Here is a 19,979-nt window from a genome sequence, read left to right as displayed (position 1 = left end):
GGGGGCAGTTTCTCCCATGCTGTTCTTATGGTAGTGAGTGAGTCTCACATGATCTGATGGTTTTTATCAGTGTCTGGCATTTCCCCTGTTGGCACTCACTCTGTCCTACCATCTCATAAAGAAGGTCCCTGCTTCTCCTTTGCCTTCCACCATGAGTCTCCTGGACCCTCCCCAGCAATGCAGAACTGTGAGTCAATTAAACCTCCTTCCTTTATAAATTACCCAGTCTCGGGTATTTCTTTATAGCAGCATGAGAACAGACTAATACAACCAACATTCATAAAACTGTGGCAGGCAATTTGAATAAAATTGCAGCTATAGAGAATGTCGTGCAGTACATATTTACCTGTGGAAACTGGAAAGCATTTCTTTATTTGCAGGGGCAGATATAAGTAGAAAAATCACCTTACTTACTTTTGTAAGTTAGTTTATACAAAGTAGACATAGTACATTAGGCCAATGAGAATTTAAGTCTTGTAATTCTTATCTCTCAACATATGGTGTCACTCCTTCTCCGCCAACAACTACCCACTCTTACTTGGTAAAGCTGCCACACCTGGGATTAGTTAGGCCTGAAAAATGGCTAAAAATACCTTTATCATAGAAGGATTTTAGAAAGTATTTTCTTAGTTGTTGCTTCTGGCATTACCAGGGCTGTCATGCATCCACGAAATTGCTGTTTGGTGCCACTGGTAGCTAATGTCCCCATTCAATAACATACGATAAACATATTCACTGTGTTATGAAAAAGTCCACTACAGTCACCACTTCAAGTCTTAATGCCTACTAATTTAGCAATTATAGTGATAGCAAAGCATTCCAAAGGTTTAAAAGAGTTCCAATTCTGGTTAAAATCAAAATTGAGGAGCAAGAGCTTGATATAAAAGGTACAAATCAAACTAATCTCAGAGTTGCCTTTGTAAAACAGATGGGTGAATTTTATCTTTTATTATTTGGTACTGATCAGCCACCTAGTGTTAATTTAAACTCTAATTACAGCTCTCTAAAATTATTTTTCTTGGGGGAAGTGGGCTATTAAGATTTTTGTTGGGGGTAGAAAGGGAAATGATAAATTTCATATGTTATATACTCCTACTTTTCCTTTAATACCAAAACAGGCCATCCCACAAGTATAAAAGCATTTAGGCTAGGTAGGAAAAGAAAAAATGATAAAGAGAAAGAAGAAAAGCATAATGATAACATAAAAATCAAAAGTTGACCTTAAAGCTTACTTTATATAAATTTTTATTATTTTGAGACAGTCTCACTCTGTTGCCCAGGCTGGAGTGCAGTGGCATGATCTCGGTTCACTGCAACCTCTGCCTCCCTGGTTCAAGGGATTCTCCTGCCTCAGCCTCCTGAGTAGCTGAAATTACCGGCGCCTGCCATCACGACCAGCTAATTTTTGTACTTTTAGTAGAAACGGGCTTTTACCATGTTGGTCAGGCTGGTCTCTAACTCCTGACCTTAAGTGATCCGCTGGCCTCAGCCTCCCAAAGTGCTGGGATTACAGGCGTGAGCCAGTGTGCTCCACCTTACTTCATATAAAAAAAGGTGGAAGGAAAAGTAACCCACATATGTCGGTTAGCTGTACCATCCTGAAACAAGAGGATAGTTTAGTAGCTAGATATAAAGGACTAAATATTTCACTTTGGAAAGGCCACTGTTCTTTTTTTTCAAAGTCAGGAGAATATTTCATCCTGAAGAAGCAGTTGTTGAAAGAGTGTAAGGGTTACAGCGCTCATTTGTAAATGTCTGGAACATAGCAGGTTAAGGAAGTGTGGTGCAGAAAGGGCTGCTACTCAATTTTTTTGCCTGAGGCCTGCCAGTATTAGCTAACCTGAGGAAGTCACAGACAGTGTTATCACAACCAGTAATCTTTCTTCCCTGAAGCAGGGAGGGACAGTGGGCTAAAAAGTCCAATTGCAGAAAAGTTCTTTGAGTCTTTGGGTTTGTAATCTGTTCCTACTGTTTATCTCAATTCTCTTAACTCTCTAAACTCTTGTTAGATATTTATCTTCCTTTTCTTCCTTGTTCATTTCCTATACATAAAAATGCAACAGCACAAGTGAATGCAAATCAATGATTAGTTTTAAAATAAAAAAAATTGCTTTGCATTAATTAATTAATTAAAATTTTTTGAGCGTCTCACTATATCACCCAAGCTGGAGTGCAGTGGCACAATTTTGGCTCACTGAAATCTCCACCCCTTGGGTTCAGGGGATTCTTATGCCTCATCCCCCCAAGTAGCTGGAATTACAGGTTATCACTCCTGGCTAATTTTTGTATTTTTAGTAGAGATGGGTTTTCACCATGTTGGCCGGGCTGGTCTTGAACTTCTGACCTCAGATGATCTGCCTGCCTCAGCCTCCCAAAGTGTGGGATTACAGGTGTGAGCCACTGCACTGGGCTTTGCCTTGCATTTAGATAAATTAAGTAGGAAAGTAGAATACAGGGAGAAGATGGTGAGACTCAGTACTGCCACTTTCAAGTTATGAAGCCTTGAACAAATCATGTACACCTCTGAACTTCAATTTTTCCCCATCTATAAATGCAGATAATAATTTTGACTGCAATGAAGATTAAATGATGGCTCACAACCTCCACAGCTCTATGTATATGGAAGATATTGTGGCTGAAGGTGACATTGTTTCAACTGAATACACCTTCTAAGTGAACACATTAGTTTTTTTAACTCTAAAAATTTTTAAAAATATTTAGATTTCAAATATGTTCTCCCAATTCTGTCATCTATTTGTTAACTTTGTCTATAGTAATGTATGTAAAACCCCAAGCCTTTATTTTGATGCAATTTCTTCAATTTTTTGACATACAATTTGTACTTTTGAAATGTTGTAACATAAGTTATTCCTCCATCCCTCAGTATTAAAATATTCTCCTCCACAATTTGCTATTAATTTCACATTTCAATCTTTCCCATGTAGGCCTTTAATGCATCTGGAGCTCTTCCTTTTAATGTAGTGTTCAATTTTCTCCAGATGGCTAGCCTATTTTCTTTTCCCCATTGATTTGTTGAACCACATTTTATTGTATATTAAGGTTAGAAGTGATGTTGATATTGCTCATCCAGGAAGCACTGTTTAGCAAGATTCTAAACAATGTGAGTTAGCACCTAGTTGAAAGAATTGATAATAATGGATGAGGGTGAATTTAGAATATGAGGGTAATATGTTGTATTATTAAACATATCGATCAAGAAGGAAATAAAAATCATGCTTATTGAAAGTTTTCAGATGACAAAATGGGGATGGTCTTAGTAACTAGAAAAATACACATATAGAAATTACTCTTATACAGCACCAGTTCACAGACACACCTGTAGATTCCCTGAGCTAAATATCTATAATATAGAAACAAACTTTGATTAGGTGACACTGAAAGTTTAAGTACTTAAAAACACCCATCACCAGGCGGCTATTGAACAGGGCCTCGAAGCCCTGCTTTAAAAAATGATTTTATTGGCCAGGCGCAGTGGCTCACGCCTATAACCCAGCACTTTTGGAGGCTGATGTGGGCGGATCACCTGAGGTCAGGAGTTTGAGACCAGCCTGGCCAACATGGCAAAACCCCGTCTCTACTAAAAAAGGCAAAAATTACCCGATCGTGGTGGTGCACACCTGTAATCCCAGCTACTCAGGAGGCTGAGGCAGGAGAATCGCTTGAACCCAGGAGGTGGAGGTGGCAGTGAGCTGAGATCATGCCACTTCACTCCAGCCTGGGCAACAGAGCAAGACTTTGTCTCCAAAAAATAGAACAAAATAAAATAAAATTAAATAGAGTTTATTGCCTGTTTCCAACAGTTCTCTGCAGGAAAAAAATCCAATGATTATATCCATTTCGTTGCGAATAAGACGGGCACCAGTTTACCTATGTACCTGAGGAAATGCTATGGAAATGGTATTTTTCAATATTATTCATCAGTATATTAACGAATATATGACTGAATAATTCATACTGAACTCAAATCAGTTGGAGATGGGCTATAAATGCAAATTAGCTGAGGGTTGAATGTGCATAGGAGATGTATAGGGGGTTAGAGGACCTTTTAAATTCCCCCAATAGTTGTGGTTTGGGTGGTTCTGTGTCTTTGCTATTCATTTTTAAATAGGTCAATTAAAGGAAAGGCCTGCAGCGTGTGGGGATCAGGAAGAAGGCAGATAAAAAACGGGGAAACTAGTCTGTTATTCAAGAGAACTGGCTTTCGCTTGTGGTTTCTCCTGTTTGGCTTGAACAAATCATTTCACCATCTTGGGCTTCCGTTTCGATACTGGGTGGGGAGGAACGGGTGTTACAAGATCTCTCAGTTGTCTTGCTGCTTTCCTTCTTCGTGAGCCCTCCCCAAGTTGATTTAACAAATTCTCTATAACCTAGAGTCCTAGAGTGTAAATACTACAGTCCAGGTGACCGGTCAGCGGGCCTCCTTGCGCATGCGCTGATGAGGCACCCTCTCGTTAAGGCCGGAATTTTGCCTCTGCTGCGCACGCGCCCCTTTTAAATCCCCCACCTGTCAGAGAGAGGCAGGACTTCCTGTATTTTTTTAGAGCGACTGCCGGAAGTGGCGGCGGACAAATCGGCGTTTGCGGAGGCTGGGATAGATTTGGCTGTCTCCGCTCGTAGCTGTTTTTGGCGCGAAAGATGCCGGGTCTGGTCGACTCAAACCCTGCCCCGCCTGAGCCTCAGGAGAAGAAGCCGCTGAAGCCTTGCTGCGCTTGTCCGGAGACCAAGAAGGCGCGCGATGCGTGGTCAGTGTGCAGCCTGAGAGGGCGCGGCCGACGAGCCTCGGGCCGCGGCCTGTGCCTTCCGGTGCCTCTGCCCTACGCCCTCTGCCCTCTGCCCTTTTCCTTCCCCTCTTACCCCCTCCTCTTCCCTGCCTCCTCCCCCCCTCCTCCCCTCCCCCCGCCTCCTCTCCCCCACTCCCCGCCTCCTTCCCCCTCTCCCAGCCCGATTGCGGCGCTCTGGAGATAATTACTGGGCCTCGTAGGTTTCCTGGTCGGCTCTCTGTTGACTTATCCGGTGGCTTAGTCCCGGGGAGCGATGAAGAAAGAGGAGAACCGCTATCAACCACTCATTCCTTCTTACAAATGTGTTTTGAGTATCTGTTCTGGGTTAAGCACTGCGTTAGGTCCGAAGATGTAGACATGGATAAAGATGGGTCTTGATATAAAGGAGCTTAAAGTTAATGGAGACATATACCAATGACTTGTATACCACGTGGTAAGGGCTATGATAGAAGATTTGTTAAGACCAAACAGGAAAGGTTTTCTGGTGAATTCTAAGGCTTCCTCCCAAAATTTAGAGACAGTAGGACACGGTGCGTTCCTTACAGTTCTGAAGAGTTCCCCTTCAACCCTTTTAAGGCAACCAAAAGTTGAAAATCAACGTCTATGGCGCAGGGGACAAAGTATTCAGAATAGTTCATCTAGATTGTCAGTCCACAAAAGGTTTGTTCTTATTTTATATATCCTCTTTTGTGGAGCAAATCTCATTAGAGGACGTCCTGAGATAACGTGAATGTGCATCTCTTCCTCTGGCCCCTTTTGTCTTCGCAAATAATAGATATAAGAAAGAAATCATTAGTGCTGTAATGGGATAATAAGAGTGTAGGAGCTCAGTGCTTTTATTAATCCTCAGTATTTTGTAAATAATACTGTGAAGGCAGGATTGAAAGACTGCCGTCTGAACAAATTGTTCCAGTGGTAACAGTAAGTGCTATTGAACCTTGAGTAGTATGACAGCATGATTAAGAGTCTGGGATCCACAGTCAACGTTTGAATCTTAATCCACTAACTTGGTGACCTTGAGCCTCATGTGTCTATAAAATGACTCTAATAAAAGAAACTCCCTCCAGTATTACTGTAAAGGTTAATGGTACAAGCCATGTCAAGTGCCTAGCACAGTGTACATGGCAATAAATGATCAATGAATGCTAGCTATTATCTTCACAATGATCTCACTCTCCCAGGCAATCTCTCCCATTTGCGGGCAGCTCTTGAGCTATTGAAGGATGGGTAGAGTTTCGATGGAAGGAGAACCTATTCCCTTCTTTAAATTCCTTTTGCCTCGATTGCCTCAGACCACGTGGGTTCTCCCCAAATATCTGTAGTCAGGAGTCAGTTTTTCCTTGTAATTGAGTTTGGCTTAACTTGATTGTTTGCTAAATCACATTTTCAGGCCTTAGAAATAAAGCTGTGTAGTCCTAGTCTTGTCTTTGTGAATTTTACAAGTAAAATGTTCTTTCATCATCACGAGGGGGTGCTCATCTTGGTCTCCTGGCTACCAGATGTTTTTGGTGTTTATGTTTTTGATGTCTTGTAATTAGAAGTAGACTTATTTGGTTGTATTTGAATGTAGGGCAAAATCAGAAAGTTAATTTCTCCGTGATAATAAGCAAAAAATTGATCTGTTTTCTGTGCCCTTCATTTAGCATAAATGTTTTATTCAGTCAGTTTATTTCTTTATAGAGCAATGTTACTCCTTGGATATTGACTAGAGGCAATATTTAATATGGGTGATTATTTCTTATCAGATTTACCCCCCAAAATCACTTATCTGTGTAATGTCTTCATAGGCATGGAAATATCATAAGATCAAATAAAAACAAAGCTGGTTGAGGTAATAGCATTTGTTTTAACTCCAGCTACATTCCATTATACCCATGTTTTGTCTCACTGCCCATCACTATCATGCATACTTAATAATGTGCTTAATGCCTATTTAGATAACAAGTACATTTTGTTTTATAGTATCATCGAGAAAGGAGAAGAACACTGTGGACATCTAATTGAGGCCCACAAGGAATGTATGAGAGCTCTGGGATTTAAAATATGAAATGGTAAGCTTCTTGCTTCAAATTTGTATTGCTTTACAGATTTAGCAACAGTTGGGCTACATTCTCTCTGAAAGGTAGTTCACCTGGTTAATCTAAAATGCTTAAGTATCAATTTGAAAAAACCATGATTTTTCAGTTCCCAGTGAAGGGAGTAAATTATGTCAGTAAAGACAGGCATTTAGCAGATTGGGGAAGGGGAGAATTGAGCTTTTAAGAAAGGATTTGACAACAGTCTTTAGGTCTCATGGCTTTAGGAAAATTGTCTGACTGAAGGAACTAAAAGAAAAATATTCTCTTTCTTGTTTCTAATATTGTGAGACTTCAGTAAATGCTTTTTTTTTTTTTTTTTTTTTTTTGAGGCAGGGTCTCACTCTGTAACCCAGGCTGGGATGAAGTGGCCCAGTCACAGCTCACTGCAGCCTCAACCCTCCAGGCTTGGGTGATCCTCCCCTCAGCCTCCTGAGTAACTGGGACTACAGGTGTGGGCCACCATGCCTGGCTAATTTTTTGTTTTGTTTTTTAGAGATGGGGTTTCGCCATCTTGCCCAGGCTGATCTCAACCTCTTGGACTCAAGCAGTCCTCCTGCGTTGGTCTCTCGAAGTGCTGGGGTTAGAGGTGTGAGCCACTATGCCTGGCCAATGAATGCTTTTAAGTAGGGAGTAGGTATCCCATGGAAGTGTTGCTCTCTGAAAAATGAAAATGGAATTGTAGTTATTTCTTTTGTGCCATGCTTTATTCGAATAAAACTAAAGCCTCAGGCCCATTTTTTTTTTTTAATTAAAAGTAAACTTTAATGTCAAAAATGCAAACTTGGGGAAGACAGAAAAGATCACACACAATGCTGTTACTTCACACTTGGAAGGTTGCACAGCGACTGGGCAGAGGTGCTCCTCACTTCCCAGACAGTGGGGCAGCCGGGCAGTGGCCCTCTTCACTTGCCAGGTGGGGCGGCAGCTGGTCAGAGGCGCTCCTCACTTCCCAGACAGGATGGAAGCCGGGCAGAGACGCACCTCACTTCCCAGACGGTGGGCAGCTGGGCAGAGGTGCTCCACACTTCCCAGACAGTGGGGCGGCCCCGCAGAGGCGCTCCTCACATCCCAGACGGGGTGGCAGCCAGGCAGAGGCGTTCCTCACTTCCCAGACAGGGCAGCAGCTGGGCAGAGGCGCTCCTCACTTCCCAGACGGGGTGGCAGCCGGGCAGAGGTGCTCCTCACTTGCTAGACGGTGGGCAGCCATCCAGAGGGGCACCTCACTTCCCAGACGGGGTGGCTGGGCAGAGGCGCTCCTCACTTCCCAGACAGTTGGGTGGCTGGGCAGAGGTGCTCCTTACTTCCCAGACAGTGGGCAGCCGGGCAGTGGCACTCCTGACATCCCAGATGGGGTGGTGGACCTCAGGCCATTTTTTAAAAGAACTTGGAACTCTTAATCCAAATTTAAGTGCTGAAAGGGACCTTAAGTGATATGTGTCCAACAGTTCCATAAACAAATGATATTCTTTTGTTTGGAAGCTCTTTCTTTAGTTATCAACTTAGCTCACCTCCCCCCCCCACACCCCCTTTACTCAGTTCTCTTCAAAAGTCTCCTTATTAGAGAGGCTTTCCCTCAACGCCCCATGTAAATTACATCCCTTGCCCATCATGGTGCTGTCCTAACAGAGCTTTCTGTGAACATGGAAATGTTCTGTATCTGCACTTGCCAGTCTGGTAGCCACTAGCCTTATGTGGCTGTTGAGCACTTGAATTGTGGCTGGTAAGACTGAGGTACTGAATTTTTAGTTTTTAAAAATTTTAATAGCTACATGTGGCTAGTGGCTACTCTATTCTATACACTGTCACCTACATATTATATATATTTTTAATTATCTGTGTTGCTTCACGGCAGCTAGAATGTAAGCTCTGAGAAAGTAGAAATTTTCTATTTCATTGACTGTCATATCCCCACCACCTATAACAGTGCCTGGCTCATAGTAGGTGCTCAATGGAGGATTGTTAAATGAATGAATAAATAAGGAAATTAAAGCTAATGGTTACGAAATGACCCCTAAGGTGGGTTGTGCAGTATCAGAACTGGAGCCTCAGTCTCCAGGCTGATTCCCTCTGCTTTTTGCCCCTACCCTAACTTCCACACCACACTGCCACTTTTAACTTAATAACAGCTGAGAGATAATGCCAAAGCCACATGCCAATATATTAGTACTGGAGAGCCTGGCTTCTTTCCCTTGCACCTCTTTCCTGCCTCTTTGGAATTTCACATATGGCCGGTCTTCCTCACTGAGCTATAAAAAAGAAGGGATAAGGAACTTGTCGCAAGCTGATAAGAAGTTACTGTGTAATGGAAAACAGTCTAGGCTGAAAGTCCTGAGGCTTTATTTTTATTCTTCTGATATTTAGTTTAGCATGTTTTTCACTTTAGCTACATTTAGCTTCATCAAGACATTATTCCTCTGAATTTCACGTATTATTTATAAAAAGAGAACCATAATACATTTTGTGATTCTATATATAGTATGGTATATCTTCTGTCGTGTATATGATACGCTTAAGTAGCTTTTAGACTAGATGGTTATTTAAAGAAATGCCGTAATGAACTATTTTGTAAAATAAGTAAATTTGAAGGGGAGTGTGTTCTTAAAAAGTGTAAGTGTACTTTATTAACTATTTTTAAAGATGCAGCCTCAACATTTGTACGTGGTTTCCTTGTTCATGATCTAAGTCTCTCATCAGTTGCATAAGCTGTAGGCTTGTGCTGAACCTGCCTTGATAAAAAAGGGTGATTTTAAAAAATGCTAATTTTAGGAATATCAAAAGCTTATCTTGGACTTCATCGGAACCACAAAGGTGGTGCAATTGTTATAAGTGGCATATATTCAAAAATACCATATGATATCATAGTTTTCTTTATGTTATTGGGACAGAGAGTGAGAATTATGTCTGTGTACTTCATTTGTGTGTAAAAGAAAATGCAAAAGCTTTAGACTTAGAAAATCTACTGTTTAACTGATTGTGTGGTCTTGGGCAGGTCCTTAACTTTCTGTACCTTGGTTTCCTCATCTGTAAAATGGAGACAATAATACATGCCCAAACTACTTCATAGAGTTGTTGTGATGATTAAATGTAAAATAAATCATCTGTAAAAACCAGAACAGAATAGCTCATACCTTGAGAGTTGTAGATAGCAGACATTCAGTTGAGGTCTGTTAAGTATATGACTTGATTGTTATTGAATCCTGGTTACAGGAAGAACAATCTGAATCCATGTAGGACCTTTCTAAGAATTCAAACTGCATGTTCTTCATTTTCAGTGTAATAATATTTTTGGAAGAGGACTGGTTGTTGGATCCTCGTTGGTCCCAGGTGTCCTATTTCCCCAACCTCCATGGGGAAATGGAGGCACAGTGAAGTCAAAAAAGACTTGCTCAAGTTAAGAGTGGATAGTGGTCAAATTACATTAGAGTTCAGATCTTTTATATTCTCCAAATCACAGGCACTTTACACTTCACTCCTTGTATTTAATGAGATTTTATTCCAACATGTTCATTTTTAGAATTGCACATAATCTTGATCTTCAATCTTAAAACCTCATTATGAATGCTAATTAGAAAGACCTGTTGCTGAAATGTACAGTTGCATATAACCGAGTAAACAGGCCATTGGCTGGAGGGTGAAATCCAACACAACTGTCTGCATTGCTATAAGATAAACTTAACCTAAATTGGTATTTCTTAGACTGTTAGATCACATTTTTCTGAGAATAGCTTCAAAGGAAAAATATTTTGCAAACTTAGATCTTTCTGGCAATGATCATGAAAGTTCCTGAATTCAGAAACCTTTGTAGATTTCGATGTTATTCCTAAGTAGATCTTAATTGTACCTCGAGTACAGTAGATTGGGAATGAATCTATTATACATTTTTTATACTTAATGTGAAAGTAGGCTACATTCACCCAGTAGTTCTTACCCAGAGGTGCACCTCAGAATCATCTGAAGAATGTTTTACAAAATTCACAACTTGGGCCCTGGTCTGCACCTGTTGACTGAGAAACTCCTAGATAATTTTCAAGTGCACTCCTCTTTAACAACCACTGGCCTAAGTTGAAGACAAATAGCAGAGATAATGCTAGATGTAAATTATCTGAAAATTTAGTGGTAGCAAAGGCAGAAACTTGAAAACTCAAGAAAAAATGGGTATGGTGGTGATTTTAGACAATTTTTTCTATTTTTTGACTGCTTCTTTTACTGAAAAGAGAAATTACAAGAACCTAGAACCTCATTAGAAATATAAGGAGGAAATGGATGGCTACTGTCTTTCTGCCTTTAGGTGTCAGAAGAAGCCTAAAGAACCCATTTTGGAGACTAAAGTCATTGAAAGAAATTAAAGGACTAGTACTGAGTAGTGGTGATATTCAGTATTAAGTTTAACAGCTTAACAGTTGGGTGCTTAAAATATGCTGAATTTTACGCACACACACACACAAAACTGATTATGTATGAAAATCTGATCCCAAGATAATCCAGAAAGAGTAATTTCTGCCCTTCAAACGTTTATTCATTCAACAGATATTTATTAAGACCCTGGAAAATGCCGAGGGGAGAAAGATTATCCCTCCAGTCAAGGACTTTACATCCAGAGATATAACCAAACAGGTTTAAATCCACAGTCTTCTACCACGTAGCCCCTTTTGATGTGTAGTCAGTAGCAAAAGTGGTAACAATGCTATGAGCTGCTATAATTGAAAGGTTGAATGGCTTCGCTTTTGGTTGTCTTTCCAAGCTTTTCTATAAATGTATTCTTCCTTTGAGCCTTTTAGAAAAGAGAGAGTTTAGATGTTTGTGTCTTGATGTGTTTTATCTTTATCTAAACCAAATGAAGTGAACAGCTAAATGAGGCAAGTATTTGCATTAGACTTGAAGAGTTAGCTACTCCAATTTAATTACCTTCCTACCATTGTTCTCAATCTTCTGGGATAGGCATTGGGAGCAGTGTGAGAAGCCTGGTATTGACTTGACTGGATCAGCAACCCTATCTATGCTACTTTCCCTTTTTGATTTTTCCAAATGAATGTTAAAGGGTTGCCCTTATCTTGCCTTTGGAATTAAGGGAGTAACTTTCCACAGGAAGTGCCTTGAGTACTGAGCTGACCTTCTGCCTTCTACTTTGTGGATCTTCGCCAGTCATACTTGAATCAGCAAAGAGGGGTTTGCAAGTCTTGTTTCTTGAATATCTGTAAAAATAACTGCTGTAGCCTTTTTTGGAGGATATTTTTGAGAAATACATATTTCTCAAACACACGTATTATTTCTATATATATACACACACAGAGAGGGAGTTTTTACTTCAAAAACTTTTAAAGAGTAAACAGTATCGTAGTAGTTTCACTGATGTTTTTAGTTAGGCAAACCTAGAATTTTAAAATGTTGATTTTGAATTTTATGACTGATTTGGAATAATTCTGGCAATTAGTTAGTTACTCATCTGCGGCATTCATTTCTAGTGGTCTTAATTCCCTGACTCCATAGGTCTGGCATGATGTTTGAAATCTGACTTTCTAAAATAAATCTTTTTCTGTAGGTGGTCTGCTGTGTGAATAAATAATTCCTGAAGAATGAAGAAGATTAATTTTGGGAGTTCTTTGATGAACTTTGATATGTGGAAAAAGTATTTATAATTTATTTTTAAAAGAAAGTAAAATATTACTAGCGAAAGATCTTCAGTTGTGTTTCTTTTTGTGTGTGTGTTCCTCATTTGCTCACGTGGCTTTTTTTCCCCAAAGGGTATATATCAACAAATCTTGTAACATAAAGTGCTTATATTCTTATTAAAATGTCATTCTGGGAACTCTGGATATCTGTTGTCAGGAGAAAGCAGATACTGATCTCAACCAATGAAATCTCCAGAATTAGGTGAATAGAAGTAGGAAAAATAACCCTTTACCAATTCAGAATCAGTGTGGTAGCCGTATCATCTCCTTCAACACTCTTTTTTTTTTTTTTTTTTAAACTTTCTTAAAGGTAAGAACAAGCCTTTAGTCTTATTATTTAAACCATTATTGTTTATTAGCTGTCTTTTGGAAAAGTCAGTTTAGATTTTGGATCAGATTAGGGTGATTTGGCTTGGAAGATCTCAACTGTTTGGCATTATAAATCTGTACATGGCTAGTTATATTTTAAAATAGACTAGGATTTTAAGTTTCGTGCCTACAGGTTAGACAGTTGTCTCTTAATTAGAAGCTGGCTTAGGCTGGAGACTGAATTGGGACTAAAAGTCACTAATCAAACAGCTCAGTGCTATGCCATGGTGATGTCTGGAGTTGAACAGAGTGTGATTTCCTTAGTATAGCAATCTTGTCATCCTTGTAGCTGCTGATGGGCTAATGAAGTATGGTCATATTCTGCTTGTAAAGTACATTGAGTCTAAAATCTCAAGAACAAAAGATACTGAGAACATAAGAGGATATGTAATGTTCATGTGTCATTGTGTGATGGAAAAAGTCTCTCCTTTATAAAATAAGGAGCTGAGTCGGATGATTCCTTAAGATTCTTTCCTAATTCATTAAGAGCATGGCTTTGAGGTATGACAGACTTAGGTTCAATAGCTGACTATGTGACCTCAAGCAAGGGATAGCTTTTTTGGGTCTCTTTCTCAGCTGAAAAAAAAAAAACCAAAAAAAAAAAAAAAAAAAAAAAAAACAGCAGGTATAGAAGTAATACCTAACTTACAGGATGGGAAGTACTAATTAAAAATGATGTATACACAGTATTTGGCACTGTTATTAGCATTCTCTTATTTTATTTTTATATTTTTATTTGAATATTCATTTGGATATACTTTAGTAAGCACTTTATGATTTACAGACATAATTTACATGAAGAATAGAATCTTGGACAATTAAGACAGGTATGAACCAACTTCCCACCCAATACAGATCTTTGGCATATGGTTATCCAAACTCTGCTTGAATATGTCCTGGAACTACAAAAAATAAAACAAAAAAATCAATAACCTTATCACCTGTTGTTGATTTCTAATATATACTAGTCCAGACTTTTTCTATGCCTTTATACATGTTTTAAAACAAAAATAAAATTTTTTCTGTGCTATATATATTTTAATGAAGTTATAACATTATCATGTTTTGCCCCTAATGTATTTTACCATCAGTGAGTATAGGTCTATGGTGTCATTTGTATTGCCTATGTATAAATTCATCTGTGACTTAACCATAATTTAACCAATACCCTGTTTTTTCTTTTTGCACATTTGGACATTCATTCATTAAACAAATACTTCATATAGAGTGTCTTCTGTATGTCAGATGCCATTCTAGGAATTGGATCTCAGTCTGGAACAGGATGTATGTCAGATAACCTAAATTCTGAAGTTTTGTTTTATTTTGTTGGTTGCTTTAATGGAAACATTATAAGGAAGAAATATCCTGAAATCCCACCAGTCTACAATAGAACCTCTCTTCAATAGCATTCTCTCTCTCTCTCTCCCTCCCTCTCTCCCTCCCTCCCTCCCTCCCTCCTCTCTCTCTCTCTGTGTGTGTGTGTGTGTGTATATATACACCTTTTACTTTTTTTTTTCTTTTGGCTACTCTGATAACACTGCAATAGAAGTCTCCTTATGGAAAGTCTTTACAAGTGTCCTTTACTAATCACTCAGCTAAGGAGGGGCCAGAGGCCATGCATGTTTTCAAGGCTTTGAGTGACGACTGCCCCCAAATGATCTCTAGAAAAAAAAATACGCATTTGCACCTTAGTGTCTCAGAGCACTGATTAATCTCTGAGCAACACAATTTTTTAAAACTTTTGCCAGTTTGGTATGCTTGCCTGATTTGTAAAGGACCTGAAAGCACCCTTTTTGGCCTCTGCAACACTTAAAAGTACATCTCACAAGACCCTCTGCCCACCCTTTCCTAGTGCTTGAGTCTTCCCAAAGATGATGTGCAGCATTTCCGTAATAATAAGAGGCATCACCACAGTAACTGGAAAAATGAAGAACTTGGCCTCCTAGTGGGTAACAACCACATTCTAATGCACCTCTTTGCTAAGCCTTTGCTCTTCACAATAATGACTAAACTCAATGCGGATATATTCACACTATTCTTTCTAGTCCCCTCTTTGTCTAACCTTGAAATGTTTAACTTGAAGGTTGATGAAAACAGGATCATATCCTTAAGTAAGGCCTATCTTGGGATTACTACGTCTTTCACAGGTCTAATGTGATCTGTGATGTGATGGAAAAACCATGATCCTCATTTTACAGGTGAGTATAGGTGCTCAGAGAGGTTAAGAAAATCACCCTGATCCAATAGCTGGTAACCTGTGATGTAAGTTGAAGCCCAGTGTTCTTTGGTGTACTAGTTATCCAGTATAAACATCATGTATTTGTAGTTATAAATTCATTTAATGCATACTTAGTGAAGGCCTGTTATTTGCAGGTAACAGCCCTAGTGTTGATAATTCATGTGTGAATCAGACATACTTTTTTCAAGATGAGAGGCTGTGTGATTCATCACTTGCTGAGGACATACTGTATGCCAACTATACAGAGTAGTAGTCAAAGAGTAGTAAGACATAGACTCTTCCCTCAGAGAGCTTATAGTCTAGTGGATATATATATATATATATAAACCATAGAAATATAAAGTTGAATGCTCAGTGGTATGATGGATATTCCAAGATGCTTTCCTAAAGTGCATGTGTGATTATGCCCAGTATTTATTTCTTTAGGTATTAAAATGTGCTAGATGTTCCGTCTGTGTTGATTATGGTGCTTTTGATAGCAAGTAATAGAAAATCCTCTTAAGGAAAAGTCACGTAGCTGGAAGTCCAGTTAGAGTCAGCTCTAAATGTGATGATATCATAGGATCACTAATTTCATCCAAGACTCAAGTTATTTTCATCTCAGAGCTTTCTCGTCCAGGACTGATGAAGCCCATCATGTGCTTTCTTGTTCAAGTGCAGCAGAAGAGAGGGAAACCATTTCCTGGGCATGGACTCTTAGTCCCTTTTCTAAAGTCTGATTGAGCCAAATTAGGTTATATGTATTTTTATGGACCAGTAATAGTTATCAACGGAATACGTTATGCTGATTGGCTTACACAAGATTCCCCACCTCCACCCCACCCCCGCTTAGATCCATGTGCAGGTTTGATATCTGGACAAAACAAATTCTGTCACAATTGAGGAAGAGGTAATTGGATATTGAATAGACAACTAGATTTCCACTGCACCATCTTGTTCACCTAACAGGTCACCCTGAACGGTCAAATTGAGTTTGTAGGAGGAATTCCTCTCGTAGTTTACTCAAACTTTAGAAAGAAAATTATTGGTAGAGCATAATTCTGATGTTCAGTTTTTATAGAATAAGACAATTAGCAGATGTTCAGAGAACTGTTCCCTGAAGAGTTGTCCTTAGGGAGATCTGAATTAGGATGCTTTCAAAAGCAAGCACTAGAATACCCAACTATGCTGACGCAAGCAATATAGAAAAGTAATTTATCTCCCTGTTAGGAAGTTTAGAAATTAAAAGCTCCAGGTTTGAGACAGTGGCTCAGTGGTGCTTTCAAGAACTTAGCCTTGGCCGAGTGTGGTGGTTCATGCCTGTAATCCCAGCACTTTGGGAGACCGAGGCCAGAGGATCGCTTGAATCCTGGAGTTCAAGACTGGCCTGAGCAATGCAGTGAGAACCTGTCGGTACAGAAAATAAAAACATTAGCTGGGCATGGTAGTACATGCCTGTAGTTTCAGTTACTTGGGAGGCTGAGGTGAGAAATCACTTGAACCCAGAGGACTGAGGCTGCGGTGAGCCGTGATTGCGCCACTGCATTCCAGCCTGGCTGACAAAGCAAGGCCCTGTCTTAAAAAAGCAAGCAAACAAAAAACCTAGGCTTGTTCTATTTTTCTGCTCTTTATCCTTCTCATCCTTAGGCGTATCATATCTCATGACTATGGTAACTTCAAGCATTACATCATCACACAACTGTTCGAGCCTGGATGAAAGGTAGGCCTGCTGTCTATCAGGGAGTATGCTTTTTCCCAGAAGCTCCCCCACATACTTTCTCTTACATCTCATTGCTCACATGTCTCCTTTTGTGCCAGTCACTACCAAGGGGAATGAGATACTGTGCTTGGCTTCAACCAATCTTAGATCAGGCTCTGGCAACCTGGGGAAAAGCCCACCTTCCTTAACATATTGCCCAAGCAAAACTAGATTTGCATAAACTAAAGAAAAAGGGGAAATGGCTATGGAAGTCAACCAATAGTGTCTGCTTAAGTTCAACTGGACACTGTGTGTCTAGACCATAAAATTATGCCTCTGTTTTATTTTAGTATCCATACTAGGAAAGTGTTAGCCTCAAGCTCAGTGTTTCTCAAACTGTATGTGGTGAAGAACCAGCTTTTTTCCCCTCAATTCATCACAGACCAACACCAGGAAAATGAAATAAACCCATATAGATTTTAAAATATACTATACAAACCCAGAATTTTTGTTCAAAGGCCATAGTTTCTCTGTGGGATTGCTATAAAAAATGTCTAAACTCTCACAATTTCTGTCCTTACCCCAGTGTGAACCAGCATGGACCAGTAACAAACAGTTTGAAGACCAGGCTGAGTTCATGACCACACTTGTTGACTCTGCTGACTTCACAAGCTGGCCCCAGCCTGCCTCACCTGCCCCTTGTCTGCTGCTCCTTTTGTTCACCTACAACAAGCTGTTCTCTGTTACCAGAATATGCCACATATTTTGTTTCACTTCTGGAATTGACTTTATAATCTGTTCTTTCTTCTTGGAATGCCCTCCTCTAGCTGGGGAAAATTTTTTAGACCAGATTAAAAGTCACCTTCCCTGTGATGTTTTCTCATGAAAAAAATATTTTTTTAAGAGACAGGGGTCTCACTACGTTACCTAGGCTGGTCTCAAACTCCTGGGCACAAGTGGTCCTCCCACCTCAGCTTCCCAAAATACTAGGATTACAGACATGAGCCATCACGCCCCAACCTCATGAATTTTAGTTAGGTTATGGCAGTATAGTAAAAGTCCCTATGCATTAAATTATTTGCTCCCTCATCAGTGTTTTTTCTTTGAATCCTAGGTACACTTGTTTTATTGGATTACAGTTTCTGGGTCAGTATCCAGGATAGACTGAAAGTTTCTTGAAGTGATAATTATCTTATTCATCTTTATATCCCCTGTTCTTGGAACACATAGTTTGTCCTGAATAAATACCTACTGAATTGAATCAACTCAACAAATGAGAAAACTTCTGTTTCTTTACTTTTTTCTTTCCCAGATGTTTATTGTGTTCTACCTTCATGTTTGTGTGTTTCCTTGTAAGAACATACCATTTTGACAGATAATACATTTTTTCTTTCCTTTTCTATCAGATCTGGACTTAAACAAGACACAACTTTTCATTGTTGTGTTCTAATCACAGGTCCTATCCTGTGGGCATCAGTTTCACTATTACTGCAGGCCACGTGTGGGGTTTTTGCACCCATGATTCTCTGACATGTATGCCACCCTAGCAACATACTCAGATTTCCAGCAGCAATAGATGAGCTTGTATATGCAGATATGTAAACTCCCAAAAGTACCTGGTAGGATGCTATTAATATATTGTAGAGAATATACAATTCAGATACACACTGACCTGGGCTTTAATCCTTATTCACAGACTGACTAGCTTTGTGGCCTTGGGCAAGTTCCTTAGCCTCTCTAAGCCTGCTTCTTCTATTAAAACAAAAAATAGGTATAGTAAGATAACGTGAGAAAACAATAGTTTCTTGGTAAATGTTAGTCCCCTCTGCTGAGACAGCACATACGTGGATTGGCAGGAAAGCAGGTTGAGTGCAGTCTGGGCAGCAGGACAAGTGAACCATAGAGTTAATGGGTCTGCCTGTCTCTTTAATGGGTCAGGGCCAACCTCTTTGGCGGGTCTCCTGAGAAAGATGAGCTGCTTTGAAATTCTATCTTGGGCAGAGCCTTGGTTGCTTCTCCATTTCTGGGCTTCTGACTTCCCTGCTTACAGCTGGCAGGGACAGCTACTCTGGAAGCTCAGGGCCTGCATGTCTGTGGTAGAAGGATGAGCAGCTGCTGCTTGTTAAAGTAGGGGGGTTGTTTGGGAGGCAGGCAAGTGACATAAAAACAGTATATGGAAATCCCCAAACCCCACTGTTCAAATGACTTCAGGGGTCCAAATCATGTCCATGAAGTGGACTCAATGACATTTCTTCTCCAGACACTCCAGCTCTTTCCTTTACTGATTTTTTTCCTCTTAACTTTAGAAAGGAGGAAATACGGTATATATTTGTTGGTCAGATGATTTTAATTAGGTTGAGAAAAAAATGGCTTCCTTCAACATGCCGTGCATTTTCATACTTCTGTGCCCGTGCTTCTGCTGTTCTTGCCAGTAGAAATGCTGTTCTCCCTCTACCTGCCTGGTGAATTCAACCTCTAAACCTTAAATTAGAGGCCAGCCCTTCTTTGCGTCTTCCCTCCCTGATGCCACCCTTCTTTCTAGGCTGCCACCATCCTTCAAACTTAACTTGGTTGTTGCGCTTCACACACTGAACTGCCTTTGTTTTTTGAGGTCTCTTTACCCTAACGGTGAAAGTTTCTCTTGAGGATTTTTGATCCCCAAGTGCTTAGCTCATAAAAGGCACTCAGTAAATATTTGTTGGGTGAAAACATCCATATTTGACAATTTCTCATTTCTCTTAAATTTTTATCAAGTTATAACAGCATAGTAAAAGTCCTTATGGATTGAGTGCTTGATTAGTTCTGGGAGGTTACTGAGCGCCCCACCTGCACTTCAGGGGCAATAGGAGTAATGGTAGTAAGTACTGACCTAGCAGCAGGAAGAATCAAGGAGTCATTTGGAATCCATAGAGTCATTCTTTCTCCCTTCCTCCCTCCCTCCCTCCCTCCCTCCCTCCCTCCCTCCCTCCCTCAGTCCCTTCCTTCCTTCCTTCCTTCCTTGAGAGAATCTCGCTCTGTCACCCAGGCTGGAATGCAGTGGCAAAATTTTGGGTCACCACAGCCTCTGCCTCCCAGGTTCAAGAGATTCTCGTGCCTCAGCCTCCCCAGTAGCTGAAACTACAGGCACCTGCCACCACGCCCAGC

At 40.0% G+C, this 19,979-nt stretch overlaps 1 protein-coding gene across 3 annotated transcripts; it reads left to right on the top strand.

The window, feature by feature from the left end:
* The first annotated feature begins 4,509 nt into the window (after positions 1-4,509).
* LOC101024162 (cytochrome c oxidase copper chaperone) lies at positions 4,510-19,455 on the top strand. Of its 3 annotated transcripts, none has more exons than XR_002519623.2 (4): positions 4,510-4,763; positions 6,765-6,853; positions 12,420-16,856; positions 17,422-19,455. XR_002519623.2 is itself a non-coding variant. In XM_003893976.2 (3 exons), exons 1-2 carry the CDS (start codon positions 4,657-4,659, stop codon positions 6,847-6,849), a joined length of 192 nt encoding a protein of 63 aa, XP_003894025.1. In that variant the 5' UTR covers positions 4,516-4,656; the 3' UTR covers positions 6,850-6,853; positions 12,420-12,555. The 3 variants fall into 3 exon arrangements, 1 of the variants encoding a protein (XP_003894025.1); XR_002519624.2 differs by having other exon boundaries at positions 17,950-19,451; XM_003893976.2 differs by lacking the exon at positions 17,422-19,455 and having other exon boundaries at positions 4,516-4,763; positions 12,420-12,555.
* The last annotated feature ends 524 nt before the right edge of the window (positions 19,456-19,979 follow it).

The sequence above is a fragment of the Papio anubis genome, chromosome 2, assembly GCF_008728515.1.
Source record: "Papio anubis isolate 15944 chromosome 2, Panubis1.0, whole genome shotgun sequence".
Lineage (NCBI taxonomy): Eukaryota > Metazoa > Chordata > Mammalia > Primates > Cercopithecidae > Papio > Papio anubis.
The sequence above is the reverse complement of the archived record's forward strand: the minus strand, read 5'-3'. Positions and strand labels throughout refer to the sequence as shown.

Bases quoted from the DNA above. Each gene is read 5' to 3' on its own strand.
- LOC101024162 (XM_003893976.2), top strand. From the start codon at position 4,657: ATGCCGGGTCTGGTCGACTCAAACCCTGCCCCGCCTGAGCCTCAGGAG. The intron at 4,764-6,764 runs GTCAGTGTGCAG...TTTGTTTTATAG, and splicing joins AAGAAGGCGCGCGATGCGTG to TATCATCGAGAAAGGAGAAG.